The 22,371-nt window shown below is 40.8% G+C and overlaps 1 protein-coding gene across 1 annotated transcript in view; it reads left to right on the forward strand.

The window, feature by feature from the left end:
* LOC142750387 (dynein axonemal heavy chain 3-like) overlaps positions 1–22,371 on the forward strand; it is a 1,255,980-nt gene that overhangs the window by 551,133 nt on the left and 682,476 nt on the right. Inside the window, exons 29-31 of the mRNA XM_075859390.1 lie at positions 1,769–1,888; positions 9,421–9,591; positions 16,750–16,887. Coding sequence (XP_075715505.1) covers positions 1,769–1,888; positions 9,421–9,591; positions 16,750–16,887 — 429 coding nt within the window. The remainder of the gene's footprint in view (positions 1–1,768; positions 1,889–9,420; positions 9,592–16,749; positions 16,888–22,371) is intronic.

The raw sequence follows: 22,371 nt of genomic DNA on the forward strand, positions 1-22,371 counted from the left end.
GCCGGACTGGAGGAAGAAGCAGGGAGTTCTGGGTAAGCTTTATCTATATTGTGATCGGTAGCCACTGTCCAGGGTGCTGAAACAGTTATTGTCGATCGTTTAGCTCTTTCAGCACCCTGGACAGTGACTATTTACTGACGTCGCCCAGCAACGCTCCCGTAATTACGGGTGCACACACGTAGTCCCCAATAATTACTGGAGCCCCATAGACTTCTATGGGCTGCCCGTACCGTAATTACGGCCTGAAATAGGACATGTTCTATCTTTTTCAACGGCACGGGCACCTTCCCGTAAGCATACCGGGAGGTACCCGTGGCCAATAGAAGTCTATGGGCCCGTAATTATGGGAGTTTTTACGGTCGTGTGCATGGGGCCTAACAGCATCATATATCCCTCCCCAGCAGGGCCAAATACCTCAGTGCAGCATAAAATTCCTCCCCGGAAGCTCCAAACAAATAACACAATGCAGCACAAAATACATACCCAGTAGTGAAAAGCAAATACTATGGATTGTGAAATAACTCAACAGCAGCTCTCAGCACATACCACAGTGCTGCACAGAATACCTACTAAACTGCACCACATACAACAATTCAGGACAAAATCCCTCCCCAGTAGAGCCAAATATCAGTGCAGTAAAAAATACCTCCCCAGAAGAACCAAATAAATGCCACAATACAGCACAAAATACATACCCAGTAGCGCCAAATAAATACCACAGCAAAGCGTAATATACTCCCAAGCAGGGCAATAACCAAATTTGTTGCACAAAATAAAACAAGTAAAGCATAGCTGAAAATAAAACCCAGCAGTGCACAATATATAAAGGGAAGCACAAAATAAAAAACTATTTTACATGTTTAGCCAGTATTTGCACCACAGGAAAGTTGATGAGGCTGGCTGGACTCTTAAGGCTTGGGGTGGGACAAGGGGACAGAGTAACCTATGAGACCAGGGCAAGGTATATTTTAAATAAAAATAATAATATATTAAATATCTAAAAATAATAAAAATCATGTATTATGAACGGAAAAAGGGAGGGTGGGATGGACCACAATACTACCAAGATCATACAGTACTGCTGATTGATTTCAGCGCCATACCCTGCTGATGCTTAGTCACTATAACACTAAGCACTGGAAGGGAAGCGGGATCAATCAGTAGTACTATATGGCTGGAATTCTTGCTTTGTGCCGATGCCTGGCCATGTTGAGGACCTACAGCTCCCCAGCCAATGAGCCGAACCTCACGAGCCAATGACATGCACCTCACGCTTTGAGAAGTTCTGTTCTCAAGTAATCTAGTCATAAACAGCTACTATGTTTTTGTATGTGATCGTTTATTTGCTGCCCTGGTAAAAATTATTAAATGCAAGCTATAAACTGGGCACAGACTGATTACAAAGAGCAAGCAATATTTATAACCCTGATATTTCCTAAATTAAAATAATTGATGCCATTGTTCCCGTATTCTCTTTTTTTCAACTCTATTTTGATCTTTTTGATTGCCCTTAATTATGTTTAGCGCTGTCTCAGTTGTAGATGTATGACTTTCCTCTTTATTGCTTTTAATCAACTGTGTTGTCAACGGAAGTCATTGTAAAAACATAATGTTATTATGAAATTATGAAATTATTTTAATTAGAATACAGACTTGACCTTGCTCAATTTATTTCTTTCTATTCTATTAATCTTTATTTTGCCAAATAGTTTCTATACAAGTCTGTTATGAATATTTAACCGGCCTTTACTTTCTTTGTTTTTTTTAGTGTGTTGTTTTTAACTGCTCTGATGGACTAGACTATAAAGCCATGGGGAAATTCTTCAAAGGTCTGGCACAGTCTGGAGCTTGGGCATGCTTTGATGAATTTAATCGTATTGAGCTGGAGGTAATTCTAACACCACTTTCTCAGAAAACTTAGTATGCACTGCAAGTACCAATTCGGCAAGTGCAAATATAAATGCAGAAATATAATATTGACTTTCAAATTCAGTTCTTTCATGTGTACACACTTTACAATTTATGCCATAATGTTTGAAATAATGTCGTTTAATGAAAAATATTGATTGGTCCTAACAATAAATTTGTAAATAGAGACCCCAAATATTAAAAAGGTTTACATGGAATTAAGTTGTTTTTTTTTTCAATATAAACCATTATTAGTTATTTTAAGTTTTTGCTATCACCATTTGACCTTTGAAATTTTCTTAAAACCATGTTACATCTTGGTTGACTTAATGGGAACCTGTCACCAGCATTTCACCTATTAAACCAGCAATTTGTGGTGGAAGTTTGTGATTTTTTTCTGTAACCTATAATTATCTTTTAAGTACCTTTAGTATCTAGTATTATTTTTAGAGTTCCTGTGCATTATGCTAATGAGCATAAAAAGAGTCATATTTTCTTTTGAAAAGAGTCATATCTTCATTCCTCAAGCCTTACCGAGTTAACCCCGCCTCCTAATTTTTGATTGAAAGCTCCTCGCCTTCCCCCAGTACACACGAAATCCTGCGCTTGCACATCGTGGCCTGTTCTGGTGCGTGTGCACAATAGCGGCACATGCGCAGTAACTAGATTTGAGGCCCGAACTAAGCAGAGAAGGGTATCGGACCATACATGACAGGCACATGCTTGCTATCTCAGATGAGATTTTGGCGTTCAGGGTGGATCAGTTTTCGGCGGTGGACGAGCATAAGAAGAGGAATGAACGAGACTACCGGATTATTACCATAAAAGGCGCAAAATGTTTGCAGACTGTTATTTACAGTCACAGGAGGAGTTTAGGAGAGGGGATAATGGCAATGAACTTTTGACAGCAGCAGCCTCAAGGGGTGCACAGAGGTCAATAGGTGAAATTCTGGTGACAGGTTCCCTTTAAGGTCAACATTAAAGAAACATATTAATACTTCATTAATGTTGATTGTAATTTAACTAAAATGCAAAATAGTTTATAAAATATAAATTTACACAGCCCACTTGTTTTGCTTTAGATAGAGTAAAGACCCCCATTTCCTAGTAGGAGTGTTAAGCACCAGGATGCCCTATATATCTTTTATCCACAGCTTTTCTTTGCATATTACTCGAGAGGCTGCTGTCTCTGGCCCAATTCACCTACTAATCATTTAAAAATAGGACAAACCAGCACTATCAAGACTGGCATTTTTTGCCCCATTCTTTAACTGAAGTAGTTAAAGTGATTTTTTTATGCCAGAAAAACGGCGTAAAGCTGATAATAAACTCCACCCATGGAGTTTTGTGGATCACATGCCAGGCTTCTTTGTTACTCAACAAAAAAAAAATCAAAGCAAAATTGGCAAAGTTCTTAAATAATACCATCGTATGGTACTAAAAAAATAGTACATAAAAAATAATGCCATGCTGAGCCAAAGTAATACTGTAAAAGAACAGCATTGTTGGATTCTTTTAGATTTATCAAAATTCAAATTGATTATCTTTAAAATACAGGAGATATTGGAAAACATTTATTAACTTTGAGTAGCCTTGGTGACAAGCAGTTCTTTTGGCAAGCAATCATTTTCTCTAAACAAGAAAACAAGTGTAAGAATCTTTTCACACTAGATTTGTTATTTCCGTTAATATAACTGAGCAATAATAACTATGCCGGATAATTTTTTAATGGATACCAGGGAATCATTGACTTTAGACGGCAATATATTTGTCATAAAAATAGCTGGAAAGCCCAATGAATATCTAGGTGTGTTCTCATTTTGCAATACCAACAACAACCAATTGATTATTACTCCACAGCAGCCCTTGTTTGACAATGAAAAAAACTCTCTTTAGGCTGGATTTATCCACAGCAAAATAACCTAACTTTCCACAAGTGATCTTTACTAATTTTACTTTCCACATGTTGTCTCTAAAACATTGGAATTCACACAAGAAATGCATCAGCAGGGAACTTTTCATAGAATTCCCTTTAAAGAGGAACAAGCATTGCACATAGGGTATCTATTTATTAGAAAAACCATTAGCCCCTTAGCCCCTTAATGATTTTTTGTTTTTTCAATTCCATTTTTTCATTTTTGTTTATCCTCCCCGCCTTCCAAAACTAGAGATGAGCGAACCGGGACAACCGAACCCGGTTTCGGTCCGAACATCGGGAAAAGTTCGGTTCGCAGCGAATCCGAACTTCACCGGGTTCGGCCGAACCCGTTTTCACCGAACCCGGCTACATTTTGGCGCCTGCCACATGTTAGCTGTAAAATGGAGGATTTCACAATATCACCTGACATCAGGCTACCCCATAATGCCTTGCAAACGGCTCTCCCAGCCAATCGGGAGGCAGCATAGGGGCGGGCTCAAGCCTACAATAAAAGTCTATGCACGGAGCTCAGCGGCCATTTTACAGACAGGAGCTGTAGGGATAGCATCTCTGTGCAGTTAGGGAAAGCTTTAGGAATCTAAAAGCCAGGAATCCAGCAATCGAAGGGGCTCATCCACTACAGCGGGAGTCTACTCTCAACATCCAAATTGCAATACAAATTCTCCATTTGCCAAGCCAGTGTGTGAATAAGCTTTTATAAGGGGCTCATCCCCGTTGCATGGGTTAACATGCAACTTGCAATCCAGGCAGGCAGCTGTAGTACTACAACGCCCAGCATTCCCTGAGTGCACAGTGGCTGATAGAAATTCTCATTCATTGCCATTTGCCAAGCCAGTGTGTGAATACGCTTTTAGAAGGGGCTCATCCCCGGCCGTTAACATAACAAATAACAATCCAACTTGCAATACAGGCAGCCTTTGTAGTACTACTACAACGCCCAGCATTCCCTGAGTGCACCGCGGCGTGGCTGATAGAAATTCTCATTCATTGCCATTTGCCAAGCCAATATGTGAATACGCTTTTAGATGGGGCTCATTCTCGGCCATTACATAACAAATAACAATCCAACTTGCAATACAGTCAGCCTTTGTAGTACTACTACAACGCCCAGCATTCCCTGAGTGCACCGCGGCGTGGCTGATAGAAATTCTCATTCATTGCCATTTGCCAAGCCAGTGTGTGAATATGCTTTTAGAAGGGGCTCATCCCCGGCCGTTAACATAACAAATAACAATCCAACTTGCAATACAGGCAGCCTTTGTAGTACTACTACAACGCCCAGCATTCCCTGAGTGCACCGCGGCGTGGCTGATAGAAATTCTCATTCATTGCCATTTGCCAAGCCAGTGTGTGAATACGCTTTTAGAAGGGGCTCATCCCCAGCCGTTAACATAACAAATAACAATCCAACTTCCAATACAGGCAGCCTTTGTAGTACTACTACAACGTCCAGCATTCCCTGAGTGCACCGCGGCGTGGCTGATAGAAATTCTCATTCAATCCATTTGCCAAGCCAGTGTGTGAATACGCTTTTAGAAGGGGCTCATCCCCTGGGTTTTGATTCAACTTGCTGCACTCCAGCAGTGAAATGTCTGGTAAAAAAAAGGTTGTGAAAGGACGGGGTAGAGGAAAAAACACCCATGCCGTGTCCGCTTTCAGTCCAAATGTTGGATCTGTTGGTGCCAGACCCAGTACCAGCATTTGTGGCACAAGACATGTGCCCAGTTCCACTAGTAGCAGCAGCCATGTGCTTGCTGGTAGTAGTAGCAGTATCAGCAAGCCAGACTTGTCCATCTCCTCCGGTGGGCGGGTTACTTTAGACAATACGGCCATTGTGGACTGGTTGGCTGGCTCGCGGTCATCTCAGCAGGAAGACTCTGACGATCTGGCTTCAAGCCAGGTTTCGTTGGATTCCAGATCCTCTACAGTTCCTTGGCACAGTGACAGTAGTAATGTGGGTATTTCTAGTGTTTCCATTCCATCATCTATGTCTTCACTCCCCCTTCCTAGCGGGAAGCCATCTTTCCTGAGAGTCCTAAGAGACATCTCGTCGGGTGCGAAGGAAGATACTGAACAACATAGTGATGATGATTTGTTTTCCGCGAGTCAGCCAACGGACTGTGTTGCGGCGGTGGTGGAGGTGGAAGCGGTGTCCGAGACGCATAGCTGTGGTAGTGGGGGTGTTGGTGGTCATAGCAGTGTTGGCAGACGCAGTAATGAGGGGGGGTATGGAGCCTGCCATGATGTCACATCACATTCACAACACAGTGACAGTAGTGGCGGGGATGATGAGGAGGGCTATGATGATGATGTTGTTTTAGACAGGACGTGGGAACCAGGTGACGAGGTGATGATGGCGTCAGAGGAGGAGGGTAGTAGTGGCGGCACTGGCAGTGATAAACAGCCAGCTGAGGTAGGGGCAGAAGTCAATCTGCAAAACGTTGCAGCGGTAGGGTCAGCTCAGGAGCTGGTGACGGTGACACTGATGCTGGTGTAGGCTCCCGAAAAAAGCCTGCCAGACAAGGGGCAAGCTCGGGTGGTGGTGGTGGTGGTGGTGGTGGTGGACGTGGTATTACCTCTTTACGGTACTCTGCCATGTGGCAATTTTTCTGTACCTTCCCGGAGGACGAAAACATGGCACAGTGCCGTATCTGCAAGCAGAAAGTAAGGTGTGGGCAGGGCAGCAATGTAGGAACTACCGCTCTATGTAAACACATGGAGCGGCATCACAAGGCCATGTGGGACAATCACATGCCCCACCATCATGTACATCTAATGAAGACCCCTCTGCCACTGCTGCTGCTGCTCCAAGTCCCTATCATCCAAGTAGTAGCCAGGCCTTATCCACCATGTCGTTGTCATCATCATCATCACTGTCATCTAGTGCTCCTCCTACGTCCCGTCAGTTATCCATTACGGAATCGTTGTCCAATAAGCAACAATATATACCCAGTCATCCACTTGTCGTGCGGCTTAATTCACACCTGGCTAAGTTGTTGGTGGTGCAGTCGCTGCCGTACCACCTGGTCGACTACGCAGGCTTCAAGCAATTGATGGCGTGCGCTCAGCCTAGGTGGCGAATACCTAGCCGCCATTACTTCTCCAAAACAGCTGTCCCTGCCTTGCACAAGCACGTGGAGGAAAAGGTGGGCCAGTCCTTGGAATTATCCGTGTGCAGCAGGGTACATGCCACCGTCGACACGTGGAGCAGCAACTATGGGCAGGGACAGTACATGTCTTTCATGGCCCACTGGGTCAATATTTTGCAGTCTGATGCACCACCGCAGCAATGCCAGGCATTACCACCTCCACGCTTGTATCTTTCTGGTTCAACTCCAGACACCAGGCGCCTACCATCCTCCTCCTCCTACTCCTCCTCCTCCTCCTTGCCCTCCTCAATGGAGGTCTTCCCGTCCCCGACAGGACACAGCGTATCTTCCACTCCTCCTCCCTCCTCTTTTCATAGGTGCAAGGTGAAGCGCCACAACGCTGTCTTAAACCTGCTGAGCCTGGGCAAGAAAAGCCACACAGGGCAGGAGCTGCTGCTGTGCATCAAGGAGGAAATCGCACGCTGGCTGTCTCCTCTGAAACTCACACTGGGCAATGTTGTCTCTGATAACGGGAAGAACGTTGTGGCTGCACTGTGTCTAGGTCACCTGACACACGCTCCTTGCATGGCACATGTGATCAATCTGGTCATAACACGCTTCTTAAAGTCATATGTTGGTTTGAAGGGTGTGCTGGCCATGTCCAGGAGGGTTTGCATTCGCTTTAGACGTTCGTATGCATTTAAGCACGCCCTCCTGGACTTGCAGCGTCAAAACAATCTTCCAGAACACAGCCTGATTTGCGACGTTCCAACACGCTGGAATTCCACCCTGCACATGTTGGACCATCTGTACGAACAGCGGAAAGCCGTGAATGATTTCCTGATGCAGCAGACGGGCAGCGTTTGGAGCCAGTGTAATTTCGAGCTCAGGCACTGGCAGCTGGTTAGAGACGCATGTCGTGTTTTGAGGCCCTTTGAAGAGGCCACACGATTTGTGAGCCGTGACGCTAGCGGAATGAACGATGTTATGCCGCTGATATTCATTATGGAGCAAATGCTCACAGCGATAATTCAGCAAAGGATGGAGGAAGGATCTCATCTGGCTATGGATGTTGAGGAGGAGGAGGAGGAGGATGAGGATGAGGAAACAGGACCTGAAGAGGAGCTGGATTTGGAGATGGAACCACAGGAAGGGATAGGGGACAAGGCAGCCGCGCAACATGACAGTGATGGTGATGACGAGTCTGACGACGACCTTGATGATGGACAACCATGGCAGTATGGGGCGAAGATGGAACCAACCGGGCCCTCTGAAACGCTGGCCAGGATGGCGAGCTGTATGCTTCGTTACTTGCTGTCCGTTGGCTACCTCTACTACCACCAATACACCTCTACTGCCGTCTGCTACAAGCAGGCCTGAGGCTTGCCCCACCACAGGGCTTTGTCCTGTGACTGTCCAGTGTATTTTAATGTGCTGCAACTACTACTACCACCCTTGCTGTCCGTTGGCTACCTCTACTACCACCAATACACCTCCACTGCCGTCTGCTACAAGCAGGCCTGAGGCCTGCCCCACCACAGGGCTTTGTCCTGTGACTGTCCAGTCTCTTTTAATGTGCTGCTACTACTACTACTACCACCCTTGCTGTCTGTTGGCTACCTCTACTACCACCAATACACCTCCACTGCCGTTTGCTACAAGCAGGCCTGAGGCCTGCCCCACCACAGGGCTTTGTCCTGTGAGTGTCCAGTGTCTTTTAATGTGCTGCTACTACTACTACAGAAGGAACAAGATGTGCTTAGAGCACATCAAAACCAATTTCCCAATTGCTAAACAGTGTAGTTAAAATATAACTTTTATTATTTTGCTATTAAAGATGTCCATGGGGACATAACACTCAGCACGAACGGTTAAAATTAGTAGCCAATCTTGCTTCAGCACACGCTCTGTATTCACTCGGTCTGCATGTGTTGCCAGACGGAGTGTAAAATACTCAGTTGCCAAGTCTTATGTCAGCAGCTGCAGACTGCCGAACTATAGTGGATACGATATGGTATGCGTGCTCAGATTGCCAAGCAGGTTAGGCTTTTTAAAATAATAGATTTAGCCCCCCCGACATGTTTCGCTGTCAACACAGCGTCCTCAGGGGATCAAAACGGGGCAACACTAGGATTTTAGATATAAAGAAACCTCTGCATAAAACTTGCTTTCATTATGCAATGATGGTCCCATAGAAATGAATGAGTCAGTGAGCTATCCACAAAAAATGCACATAGCACACTGAAGAAAAACATGGTCGTGAGCATGAGCCATGACAGGGGGTGTAAGCCACGGAAAACATATTGTATATAGAACATACTTGCTTCCACAGGATTTTGGCTTCTGGATACCCATTATGATTAAACATAAATATTTTGACAGAAATTGTATTCTTTCATTAATGTTTTCTGTATAATACATATATTGTACTGTATGTAGTAAATATACATTTTCAGTTATAAACTTGATCAAATCTTCTTGTAGGTACTTTCTGTAGTTGCTCAGCAAATCCAGACAATTCAACGGGCCATATCAGATCAGGTTCAAACATTTGTGTTTGAGGGTACAGAAATAAGTTTGGATTCATCATGCACAGTATTTATAACTATGAATCCAGGATATGCAGGAAGAGCTGAGCTTCCAGATAACTTAAAGGTAGGTTGCACCATTGAGTAACATTATTTTTTTTTCCTTATCCATTACTTCCATAAATGCCTTCCCTTGGCCTTTAACATTAGGGCTTATTTTTAGGATAGGCCATCAATATTTGATCTGTGGGCGTCTGACCTCCGTGTACACTTCTTTGTTGACACAGGCCAATCGTTTCATCTGTCACTGTTCTGTTAAGTGGAGATAAGACCCCCAATGATGAAACATTGATGGTGTATCTTAAGTAGAGATGATCGAATCAATTAGGCACAAATTGAGTTTGGTCCGAATTCCCAACATTTTTGGAGTCTGCAAAATCCAAAACATTTGGGGTTCGCAGTGCTTCAATCGGCAAAATGGCGGCCACCGGCAAGCACTGGCCACCATTTCACAGATTACAGAAGAAAAGAGGCTAGAAGTGTGCCATATTCAACACCACACTTTGTCTCCCATAGTGGCACAACCCTGCTGCCCTCCTGGGATGACGTTGTTTTGTCCCATGTGACTATTGCAGTCAATCACATGCTGCAGTGTTCACATGAAACAAAACAATGTCATCTCAGGAGGCTGGCATGGGCGCCTCGCTATGGAAGACCAGGGGAGGATATGGTACTTTTTTTTTTTAGGGGTGTTATTTCAAGTGCCCCTATTGTCCTGTCTGACTCTCTGATGTCTTATAGGACTGTATCCAACTTGGGTACAGTTCTAGAAAAAAACAGGGCAATCGCTGAAAACTTATTCGGACCAAATTGAACCAGCCCTGAAACTAACTTTGGGAAATTCGCTCATCTGTAATCTTAAGGATAGGCTGTTTAAAAGTCCCATGTACCCTTTTAACTCCCCTTCCTTTTTGTTTTCCCAACCTCTCCCCTCACTTTTGTATTTTTTGTGAGAACACCATAATGTTCAGATGTACAGATTAGAAAAATAAAAGATACGGTAATACAGTGCCTTTAAGAAAAAAGTTAAATACTTGACGATAGCTGGCCAGCAAACTTTTTACAAATGTCATAGAGTGTACAGAAATAACATTTTCAGTTGCTTGTAGCTAATCACATACATGCATTGTTATTGTTTGTGTAACTAGATATTCAGAAAGAACCTATTTAAAACTTTTAGGCTATGTACACACGTTGTGTTTTCAGACATTTTTCATGGCGTAAACGCCTTGAAAAATGCCTGAAAGAATGGAAGCTGAAAGCCTCCAAACATCTGGCCATTGATTTCAATGGGAAAAAGGTGTTTAGTTTAGATGGGGCTTTTTTTTAACGCTGCCGTTTGAAACAACATTGCGTAAAAAAAATGCCCCATAAAAAGAAGTGAATGTCACTTCTTGAGCCGTTTTTGGATCCATTTTTCATTGTGTAAATAGAAAAACAGCTCCAAAAACGGCTCCAGGAAACAGATCAAAAACGTTTGATGCTTTAACCCCTTCCCTCTTTAGCCACTTTTGACCTTCCTGACAAAGCCTCATTTTTCAAATCTGACATGTTTCACTTTATGTGGTAATAGCTTCGGAATGCTTTTACCTATCCAAGCGATTCTGATATTGTTTTCTTATGACACATTGGACTTTATGTTACTGGCAAAATTTGCTCGATACATTCAGTATTTAAATGTGAAAAACACCAAAATTTAGCAAAAAATTGCAAAACTTTGCATTTTTCTAAATTTAAATGTATCTGCTTGTAAGACAGGCAGTTATAACACATAAAATTGTCGCTAATAAACATCCCCCATATGTCTACATTAGATTGACATCATTTTTTGAACATCCTTTTATTTTTCTAGGACGTTACAAGGCTCAGAACTTTAGCAGCAATTTCTCACATTTTCAAGAAAATTTCAAAAGGCTATTTTTATAGGGGCCAGTTCAGTGTTGAAGTGGCTTTTAGGGCCTTATATATTGGAAACCCCCAATAAGTCACCCCATTTTAAAAACTTCACCCCTCAAAGTATTCAAAGCAGCATTTAGAAAGTTTCTTAACCCTTTAGACGTTTCACAGGAATTAAACCAAAGTAGATGTGAAATTTAATTTTTTGATGTTGCAGAAAATTCATTTTTAATCCATAAGTTTTACCAGAGAAACGTAACTCAATATTTATTGCCCAGATTCTGCAGTTTTAGGAAATGTGACCCTAGTGTGTTTATGGACTGAAGCACTGGCCTCAGAAGCAAAGGAGCACCTAGAGGATTTTGGGCCTCCTTTACTAGAATATATTTTAGGCACCATGTCGGGTTTGAAGGGCTCTTGCGCTGCCAAAACAGTGGAAATCCCCCAAAGGTGATGCCATTTGGGAAACTACACCCCTTAAGGATATTATCTAGGGGTATAGTGAGCATTTTGACCCTACAGGTTTATTTCAGAAATTATTGGAAGTAGGCCGTGAAAAGGGTAATCTACATTCTTCCAAAGGAAATGTAGGTTTAGCAAATTTTATCTCATTTCCACAAGGACTAAAGGAGAAAAAGCACCACAAAATTTGTAAAGCAATCTCTCCCGAGTAAAACAGTACCCCACATGTGGTCATAGAGGACTGTTTGGACACATGGCAGGGCTTAGAATGGAAAGAGCGCCATTTGGCTTTTGGAGCTCAAATTTAGCAGGAATGGTTTGCGGAGGCCATGTCGCATTTGCAAAGCCCCTGACGGACCAAAACAGTGGAAACTCCCCACAAGTGGCCCCATTTTGGAAACTAAACCCCATGAGGAAATTATCTAGGTGTATAGTGAGCATTTTGACTCCGCAGGTTTTTTGCAGAAATTCTTGGAAGTAGGCCGTGAAAATGAAAACCTACATTCTTTCAAAGAAAATGTAGGTTTAGCTAAAGGAGAAAAAGCACCACAAAATTTGTAAAGCAATTTTTCCCAAGTAAAACAGTATCCCATAGGAGGTAATGAACGGCTGTTTGGACACACGATAGGGCTTGAAAGGGAAAGAGCGCCATTTGGCTTTTGGAGCTCAAATTTAGCAGGAATGGTTTGCGGCAGCCATGTCGCATTTGCAAAGCACCCGCGGGACCAAAACAGTGAGAACGCCACAAAAGTGTCTCCATTTAGGAAACTACACCCCTTGAGGAATTCATCTAGGGGTGTAGTGATCATTTTGACCCCACAGGTGTTTCATAGAATTTATTAGAATTGGGCAGTGAAAATAAAAACAATCCTTATTTTCTCAACAAATAAAGGAAAAAAATAACCCCAACATTTGTAAAGCAACTTCTCTGGAGTACAGAAATACCCCACATGTGGTCATAAACCTCTGTTTGGGAACATGGCAAGTAACAGAAGAGAAGGAGGGCCATTTGGCTTTTGGAGCACAGATATTGCTGGATTGGTTTCTTGACACCATGTCGCTTTTGCAAAGCCCCTAAGTTACCAGTACAGTGTAAAATACCCAAAACTGACTCCATTTGTGATACTACACGCCTTGGGGAATTAATCTAGAGGTGTAGTGAGCATTTTGAGCCCACGGGTGTTTCATAGATTTTATTTGAATTGGGCAGTGAAAATATTTATTTTTTTCCAATAAGACGTAGCTTTAGCTCAAAATTTTTCATTTTCTCAAAAAATAAAGGTGAAAAAGAACCCCAACATTTGTAAAGCAATTTCTCCCGAGTGCAGCAATACCCTATATGTGGTCATAAACTAATTTTTGGGCACACAGCCGGGCTCAGGAGGGAAGGAGCGCTTTCGGAGTACAGATTTGGCTGGATTGGTTTCTGGTCGCTATGTAGCATTTGCAAAACCCCTGTGGGACCAAAAAAGTGGAAACCCCCAAAAAGTGACCCCACTATGGAAACTACACCCCTCAAGGTATTCACCTAAGGGTGTATTGAGCATGTTAACCCCGCAGGTGTTTTGCATAAATTAGTGTGCACTCGATATTGCAGAGTGAAAATGGGATTTTTTCCATAAATATGCCAATATGTGGTGCCCAGCTTGTGCCACCATTACAAGATAGCTCTCTAATTATTATGCAGTGTTTCCCGGTTTTAGAATCACCCTACATGGGGCCCTAATCTTTTGCCTGGACATTCGACAGGGCTCAGGAGTGAAAGAGTACCATGCGAAATTGAGGCCTAATTTGGCGACATATAAAGTATTGGTTCACAATTGCAGAGGCTCTGATGTGCAATAATAATAGAAACCCCTGGGAAGTGACCCCATTTTAGAAACTACACCTCTCAATGCATTTATTAAGGGGTGTAGTGAGCATTTTCACCCCACAGGTCTTTTCCATAAATGATTGCTCTTCGGATGGTGCAAAGTAAAAATTACAATTTTTCCCCAGATATGCCAATTCAGTGTCAAATATGTCGTGCCCAGCTTATGCCACTGGAGAGACACACCCCAAAAATTGTTAAAAGTGTTCTCCTGGGTATGGCGGTGCCATATATGTGGAAGTAAACTGCTGTTTGGGCACACTGTAGGGCTCAGATGGGTGGGAGGGCCATTTGGCTTTTGGAGCGTGGATTTGATTGGTAGTAGTTTTGTTTGAGTATTACTGGTATTTCAGTTTATAATGTAGGCCGGGCAGAGTACATCAGGGGCATTGTCAGGTGGTATAATAATGGGGTAAACAATAAAATAATCCATAGATGTGTGTTACGCTGTGAAGAATCCTTTCTGCACAGGCCTGTGTCGCACTGATAAATGGTGTCCTTACTTATACCCCTTTTGGTCCACACTCCGCACCTTTGCAGTTTGGGGCATTTTGCTGGGAAGTGTTGTCCTGGTATAATACGGGCGCCATCGCTTCTAGCAGATATGTTTGGGCCCTCCCCTTCCCGGTTCCCTAATTTTAGAGCCCCGATAAATCGCCTCTTGAAACAGACGAAATGTTCCCCTTTGATCTACACAACCGCATATTTTTATTTCATGATGTATTGGAGCCTTAACTAAAATTAATTTTTTCATAGACGTAGTGGTATGAGGGCTGTTTTTTTGCGGGACGAGCTGTAGTTTTTATTGGTACCATTTTGGGGTACATGCAACTTTTTTATCACTTTTTATCCTATTTTTTGAGAGGCAAGGTGACCAAAAAACAGCAATTCGTGCCATGCGTTATAAATTACATGTTAACTTTATTCTGCGGGTCAGTACGATTCCGGCCATACCTAATTTATAGCACTTTTTTATATTTTACAACTTGTTGCACAATAAAATTACTTTTGTAAAAAGAATGTATTTTTTCTGTCGCCATGTTGTGAGAACCATAACTTTTAAATTTTTTCGTCGACGGAGCTGTATCAGTCTTGTTTTTTGCGAGACAAGCTATAGTTTTTATAGGCACCATATTTGGATACATGCGACTTTTTGATCACTTTTTATTTCAATTTTTGAAGGGCAAAGTGACTAAAAAACAGAAATTCTGGCATTGTTTTTTACGTTTCTTTTACACCGTTCACCGCATGGAATAAGTAACATAATATTTTTATAGTTTAGGTCGTTACGGTCGCGGCGATACCAAATATGTATGTTTTTTTTATTTATTTTCAATAATAAAGGACTTGATAAGGGAAAAAGGGCGATTGTGTTTTGTTTTATTACTTGAAACTTTTATTATATTTTTTACAACTTTTTTTCACTTTTTTTACACTTTACTTTAGTCCCACTTTTTTTCTAATACATTGCACTACCTATGTAGTGCAATGTATTAGATCTGTCAGTCATTCACTGACAGCAAGCTGATTAGGATTCGACTCCGGGGGAGGCTAATTGGCTTCCGTAATGGCAGACAGGAGGACATTGTTAGGTCTCCTGTTGTCATAGTAGCAGTTGGCAGACTTGTGATTGCTGGGCACAGCTGGCGATCTGCTAACAACCACAAAGATGGTTTAATGGCAGGCATCGGAGATAGCTCCGGTTCCTGCCGATACAGGTGGATGTTAGCTATAACATACAGCTGACATCCACCGCTGATGACGCCGGCTCATCTCCTGAACCGGCACCATCTTGCCGGCGGCTACGGAAGCCTTTCAGGCGCCGCCTCCGGGCGGGTGCTGAAAGTTTTCCATGCTAGGCACACAGGGAGGCCAGTATTAGGCCTCCAGTTGCCATTGCAGCAGGATGTCAGCTGTAAGATACAGCTGACATCCGGGGATGATGGCACCGCTTCTGAGCTGGTGCCACAAATTTGTCATAAGTATACGACATTTTGTCATTGACATTTTTTTTGTGTCTTGTTAATGGCTTGCAGGATTGAAGCGTACCAGATTATATAAGGCAGGGAATTCAAGAGAAGAGGGGAAACAGAAGAGAATTTATGGATAAGAGACTGTGAGGAGGTGATTAGAGTGGTATACAGGGAAAGTTCATGGATGGAGAAAATGTTTCTTGTAGGTCGGTACTTGGAGATCAGTGAAGTAATATAGAGGGACAGAATTGGACAGCGCGTTGTTGGTTAGGGTTAGAATGGCATACTATATTCTCTGTGCACTGGGAAACCAGTGGAAGGACTGGCACAGATGTTTGACAATTGATGAAGGGTTGGCATGAAGGATAGATTATAGAGGATATAGATGTCAGTCCATTCATAGGCAGGCCACAGAGAAGAACGTTGCAGTATTCTTTACAGGATATCATAGGGGCATAGACTGGCATTTTAACTTTCTCATGTGTGAGAAAAGGGTGGAAGATAGAAATGATTTTACATTAAATGAGTGTGAATCAGAAAGATGGGAGGTGATCAAAAGAAGTGGGAGACCAGGTCAGAGGAGAAAATTTGGAGTAGAAGAGACAAAGACAGAAGACAGGTCAAAAAGAATTAATATGGAATAGTGACAATTAGATTTAGCAGTCAATAATCATAGACAACTTTAGTGAGAGTAATTTCAAAGGAATTTTTTAGGACAAGCAGTCAAAAAAGGAATCACCTGAACGATAGCTGTAGAGTTCAGAGTTTATATGTTAGCAGTTTTGGTGGTTGGGGGAAGGTGTGATAAAGGGCAGTAGCTGTAGAGAGCTGCATTTACATGAATTTTTAGACATCTACTATTTTGTTTCAGTAATAAGTACATCATTTTTTTTAACGATAAGTTTATTTCTTTATTCATTTCTTTGTTTAATGTCTCTTTATACTGAAATAAATGTGAAAGTTTGTAAAAAAAAAAAATTGTAATAAAGGAGGCATTCATTTTCTTGCATTGTCTTTTTTGTAGGTTCTGTTTCGGACTGTGGCTATGATGGTACCTGATTATGCTTTAATTGCTGAGATATCCCTCTATTCAATAGGATTTGTTGCCGCTCGTAGTCTTGCTGCTAAAATTGTAGCCACTTACAGATTATGTTCTGAACAGGTAAGGTTCTTATGATTTCCAACAAGATACCAATGACATTAAAATATATTAGATGGGCAAAAATGTCATTTTAAATTCTGCATTTGTTTAGTTAAGTTTGCTATGATAACCCAATTATCATTCAATTGATAGGAAGAATTATTGGCCATAGCTGTTTTCATGTATGGAGTCAATGGAGAGAACTGCCACGAAAATGCAAAGAAAACATATAATAAAAAACGGAGTATGCCTTAAGACCATTGGGCTTCAAATTCATAGTGTGAATGGGAGTTTTAAAAACTCAAAACTGTATGCTATAGTGCTAAAATATGGTAGTAGCAGGCATTCCAGTACCCCTACACATACTGATCAGGAAGTAATGACATATCCTAGCAATATTCAATCACTTTCTATGCTGAGGAATCTCTTTATGCCTAAATAAGAAATGGATAGAAAAGTTGTATGCTTCTCTTTTTTGGATCCAATCCAACTTTTGGGCTCAAATTTACTGCACCATAACTACACTGTGTGAACATATTTAGACCAGGTGTTTTGAACTGTAAACTTGAAAAAGGGTTTGGAGTCTGATTGTCGAAGAAAGTGGTTACATTTACATGGCACAGATTCATTGCAGAAATTTCCCGACAGAGATCTCCAACAGAGTAATAGACAGCACCCAAGTTTTGATGCAAAAGTATAATAACTTTAATCCGGTTGTGCACGACCAGATTAAAGTAATTATACTTTTGCATTGAGATGTGAGTGCTGTCTATTACTCTGTTGGTGGATATTTTGTCGGAGCCAGTTGGATGGAACCCCCGTTTTTTTTACTTGCCCCACGCGTACAACTGTGACTTTGGCTTCGGATGCTGTCCTTTTTGTTCTTTTCACATAAATGGACTGTCTTCTGCATTAGCTTTGGGGCCCATAACTTTCTCAGTAGCTGTGCCTACTGGAGAATTCCCTGGTACTCTGGTGGACCAGTTAAAAACTGTATATTTAAAATATCTTTTTTAACTTACTAATTAATGTGAGTTTTTATTGAACTGGGTAGTCATCACTATTTTAACAAACAAAAACAAAGACTACATTATATAGTAATACTATCAATAGTAATATAAAGGTAGAAAAGATCCAGTTTGACATCTATGATGCATTATGCTTTATTAAGGGGCTGTCTTCATGAAACCCTCGCCGAAGAGCTGTTATCACTGGCAGAAGCCATGTCTAGGCAGAAGATATCATTATATATTCGCTAATGAAATGAATGACCAACCATGTAAGACATGGAGGCATTGGGTCAGCCAGAATAGGAGCTCTTATATTGCGTCTCTCCATTGTGGTACATAGAGGGAGGTCCTGAGCAAGGGACCTCCCTCTACAACATCCATTTGCCCTAATCACTTATATAAACAGGGGTTGTCATCGTGAGACAATCCTTTTATTTCTTCAGTATACTGCAACTCCTAATATAACTGTATCATTTCACCTCTTAATGATTATCGTGCCCACTTCATTATTATCCATTATCAAAACCACATTAAATAAATTGTAAATATAATTACTAATATTCCTGTTTGTTACTACCTAAAAGTTTATCAAAATTTTATAGGTGCCACTTGTTCAGGTACACAAAGGTTGAAAGAACGGAGAATACATTTGTATCATGTCTTCACGGTCATCTCTCAGCTTCACTTAGATTAATGAATCTAATTTTATCCTCACAATGTTTTGATAGTTTAATACGTATTCATCCCCCAAACAATTAAAGTATGTCACAAATGTCTTTATTCATTTAGTTACTTTTATGATTGGTGATTACCATGATCTATTTTTTTCCCCTTGTGAGCACTTGAACAAGTCCCAGATTTTATAGAAAGATTATTTCCCGCCCGAGGTTTTCTCACTGTTCTCATCCCCCTGTTAATACATATTAGTATTGTTTCAGCCTAACATTTTATCTTGCCACTTTGTGCCCAGGCACTTTGCAGAGGAATTTAATAAGATGGATATAGGGCTATTGTCTGATAGAAAACCATTACCCTTTAGGGTGAATACATGACCCGCAGCACAAAGATTTGACATCCCATCCGCTTTGTGCCTTGTGATTCCATTATTCATAGCTTCCTTCATTCTGCCTCTTGTCACTGTGTAACTGATGCAGTGCTTAGTACTGAAAATACTTAACACTCCTCTGTTCACAGTTTTTTTCCTTCTAATTTTCATTTTCTTTTATCAAATTGCATTCATAAATGATCATGCATGTCTTTTAACTTCTATTTGATACAAACTTCAAACAACATTTAATAAGAGACAGATCCATAGGTGGATGTTAAGGCTAGAAAAGGGGATTATTAAACCATTAGCATTAGTTCCCTAGATCCAATGCACTAATCATTTGGGAACAGATCTATGATGGGAAAGGAAGGTTTATTTTTGTGTGTGTTAACCTCTTAGTGACCAGACTATTTTAGCCCTTAATGACCAAGCTATTTTTTTACGTTTTTTTCATTGTCTCATTCAAAGAGCTATAACTTTTTTATTTTTGCATCGACATAGCTGTATAAGGTCTTGTTTTTTTTGTGGGACAAGTTGTATTTTTTAATAACACCATTTTGGGGTACATAGAATTTATTGATTAACTTGGGGGGGGACAGAAAAAAACAGCAATTTCGCCATGCTTTTTTGCATCCTAAATTACACCGTATACCTTGTGGTATAAATAGCACAATAACTTTATTCAGCGGGTTGTTAGGATTGCAACGATACCAAATGTATATAGTTTTTTATGTTTTACTACTTTTACACAGTAAAAACACTTTTTTTTCAAAATTATTTGTTTTTGTGTCTCCATATTTGAAGAGCCGTAACTTTTTTATTTTTTCGCCGATGCAGTTGTATGAGGGCTTTTGTTTTGCGGGACGACTTTTAGTTTTCATTGGTACCATTTTGAAGTACATGCGACTTTTTGATCACTTTTTATAATAAAAAAATTTAAGGCAGGATGCACAGAAAACAGCAATTCTTGCATTGTTTTTTATTTTATTTTTTACGGCGTTCACCGAGTGAGTTAAATAATGTAATAGCATTATAATTGAGGTTGTTACAGACGCGGCGATACCAAATATGTGTAACTTTTTTAATTTGTTTTTTCATAATAAAGCATTTTGTAAGGGGAAAAAGTGGGTTTTTCCATTTCTTTTTACTTTTAATTTTTATTTATTTATTACAGACTTTTATTAAACTTTTTTTTTTACCTTTTTATTAGTCCCACTAGGGGACTTCACTATGCGATCATTCGGTCGTTCTTACAATACACTGCTATACTTCTGTATTGTCGTGTATTACTGCCTGTCCATGTAAAACGGACAGGCATCTGCTAGGCCATACCTCTGGAGCACCCTCACTCCAAAACCACTCAGATGCTGCGCTCAATAGCGCTGCATTAGAGGGGTTAAACGGGCAAGATCGATACTCATATAGATCTCGCCCGTTCTAACAGGTCTGCACCCAGCCCTCCGTTACCTCCGGTAGCTGAGATCAGGGAGATTTAACTTCTCCCCACTGTGGTTTTTTTGCAGCAACGTAAAAAGGATACTGCATCGGAATAAAGCCTGTTAGTGGCTGCCATAAAAACACTAATGGGCGGTCACTAACGGGTTAAACATTTATTTATTTTACTTCTATTATTGGCAGAACAGAACATTTGTTTTTAATAACAGATATATGAATTGTGAGACACTGGACAACCTGTAACTTCTCTTTACATGATCATAGTGCTTGTAGAAATGTAAGAATCCAATATTTGTTACTTAAGCAATTGTTCGAAAGCCACCGGCAGGGAGTCTTTCCTTGAACTAATGAAATTAATGTTGTTAATGTTGTCCTTAATGAAATCATGTTGGTATTGAAATATGGGATTATGAATGATGGAATATCTATATATTAAAAAAGTTTTTTTGTATTCATGTACCATACAAATTGACCTAAAATGCAGCACACAATGTATGTTTTAGTTATAGCTATCACACTTACATGAACTAAAGTCACTTTGAAAACGATGTATATTAGTGTTAAAAAAAAAAAATCCAACATCATTAACCTGATATATCAGTGTTCTTGGTAGAAGTGATATTTCTAAATAGCAAATAATTTACTTGTAAGTGTAGTAGAGTAGTCGAAAAAATCTGAGGAATGGAATCGTTTATTGAAAGAGGCTTGTTCAAAATAATAGCAGTGAGGAATTAAATTGGTGAAATCATTCATTCTGTGGAATAACAGGTGGCAATATTGGCCCTTATTTAAGGTAGGAGGGTGGCAAACGTTTCTATCTGAAATATGGGCAAATGGGTTATTCCAGACATCGGTCTGGTGAAAAACTTACTTTGATTAAAAAGTTGATTGGAGAGGGAAAAACATATAGAGAAGTGCAGCAAATTATAGGCTGCTCAGCGAAAATGATCTCAAATGCCTTGAAGTGGCAACCAAAACCTGAAAGACGTGCAAGGAAGCGGAGGAACTGCTGTTCAAATGGATCGAAGAATAGCCAAATTGTCAAAGGCTCAGCCAATGATCGCCTCCAGCAAGATCAAAGAAGATCTGAAGTTACCAGTGAGTACTGCTACAATCAGAAGACGATTAAGTGAAGCCGAGTTACCAGCAAGAACTCCTCGCAAAGTCCCGGTGTTGAAAAAAAGACATGTCCTGAATAGGTTAAAATTGGACTGATGAAATCAAAATTTTTCTTTTTGGGTCTAGTATGTCAGATGACCCTTGAGCACTGAATTCAAGCCACAGTACACTGTGAAGACAATAAAGCACGGTGCTGCAAAAATCATGATATGGGGATGTTTCTCATAACATGGATTTGGGCCTATTTATCGCATACAAGGGATCATGGATCAGTTTGAATATATTAAAATACTTGAGGAGATCATGTTGCCCTATGCCGAAGAAGAAATGCTCTTGAAATGGGTGTTCCATCACGACAATGACCCAAAAGACACCAGTAAGCAAACAACATCTTGGTTACAGACAAACAGGATTGAGGTAATGGAGTGTCCAGCCCAATCCCCTGACCTCAATCCCAAAGAGAACTTGTGGGGTGACAACAAAAATGTGGTTTGAGGCAAAACCCAAAAATGCAGAAGAACTGTGGAATGTAGTCCAATCTTCCTGGACTGGAAAACAAAGCTCTGTCCATATATACAGCACCAGAACCAAGTTCAATACATATGTTGGAGAAGACTTATCAAAACTAGTTTAAGTTTCTTGCTCTTAATCGGACCAGGCCTTAATGACCAAGCATTCTTTTTCATTTTTTCTTCCCCACCTTCCATGAGTCATACATTTTTAGTTTTTATGTTGACATGTTGTTTTTTTACAATTGTACCATTTTTGGGTGTATATATTACATTAACTTTTATTTAAAAAAAATTGCCTAGGAATTGAGAAAAAACTGCTATTCCAGCATTGTTTTTCGTGTTTCAAATTGACACCATTGAC

The sequence above is a fragment of the Rhinoderma darwinii genome, chromosome 3 (assembly GCF_050947455.1).
Source record: "Rhinoderma darwinii isolate aRhiDar2 chromosome 3, aRhiDar2.hap1, whole genome shotgun sequence".
Classification (NCBI taxonomy): domain Eukaryota; kingdom Metazoa; phylum Chordata; class Amphibia; order Anura; family Rhinodermatidae; genus Rhinoderma; species Rhinoderma darwinii.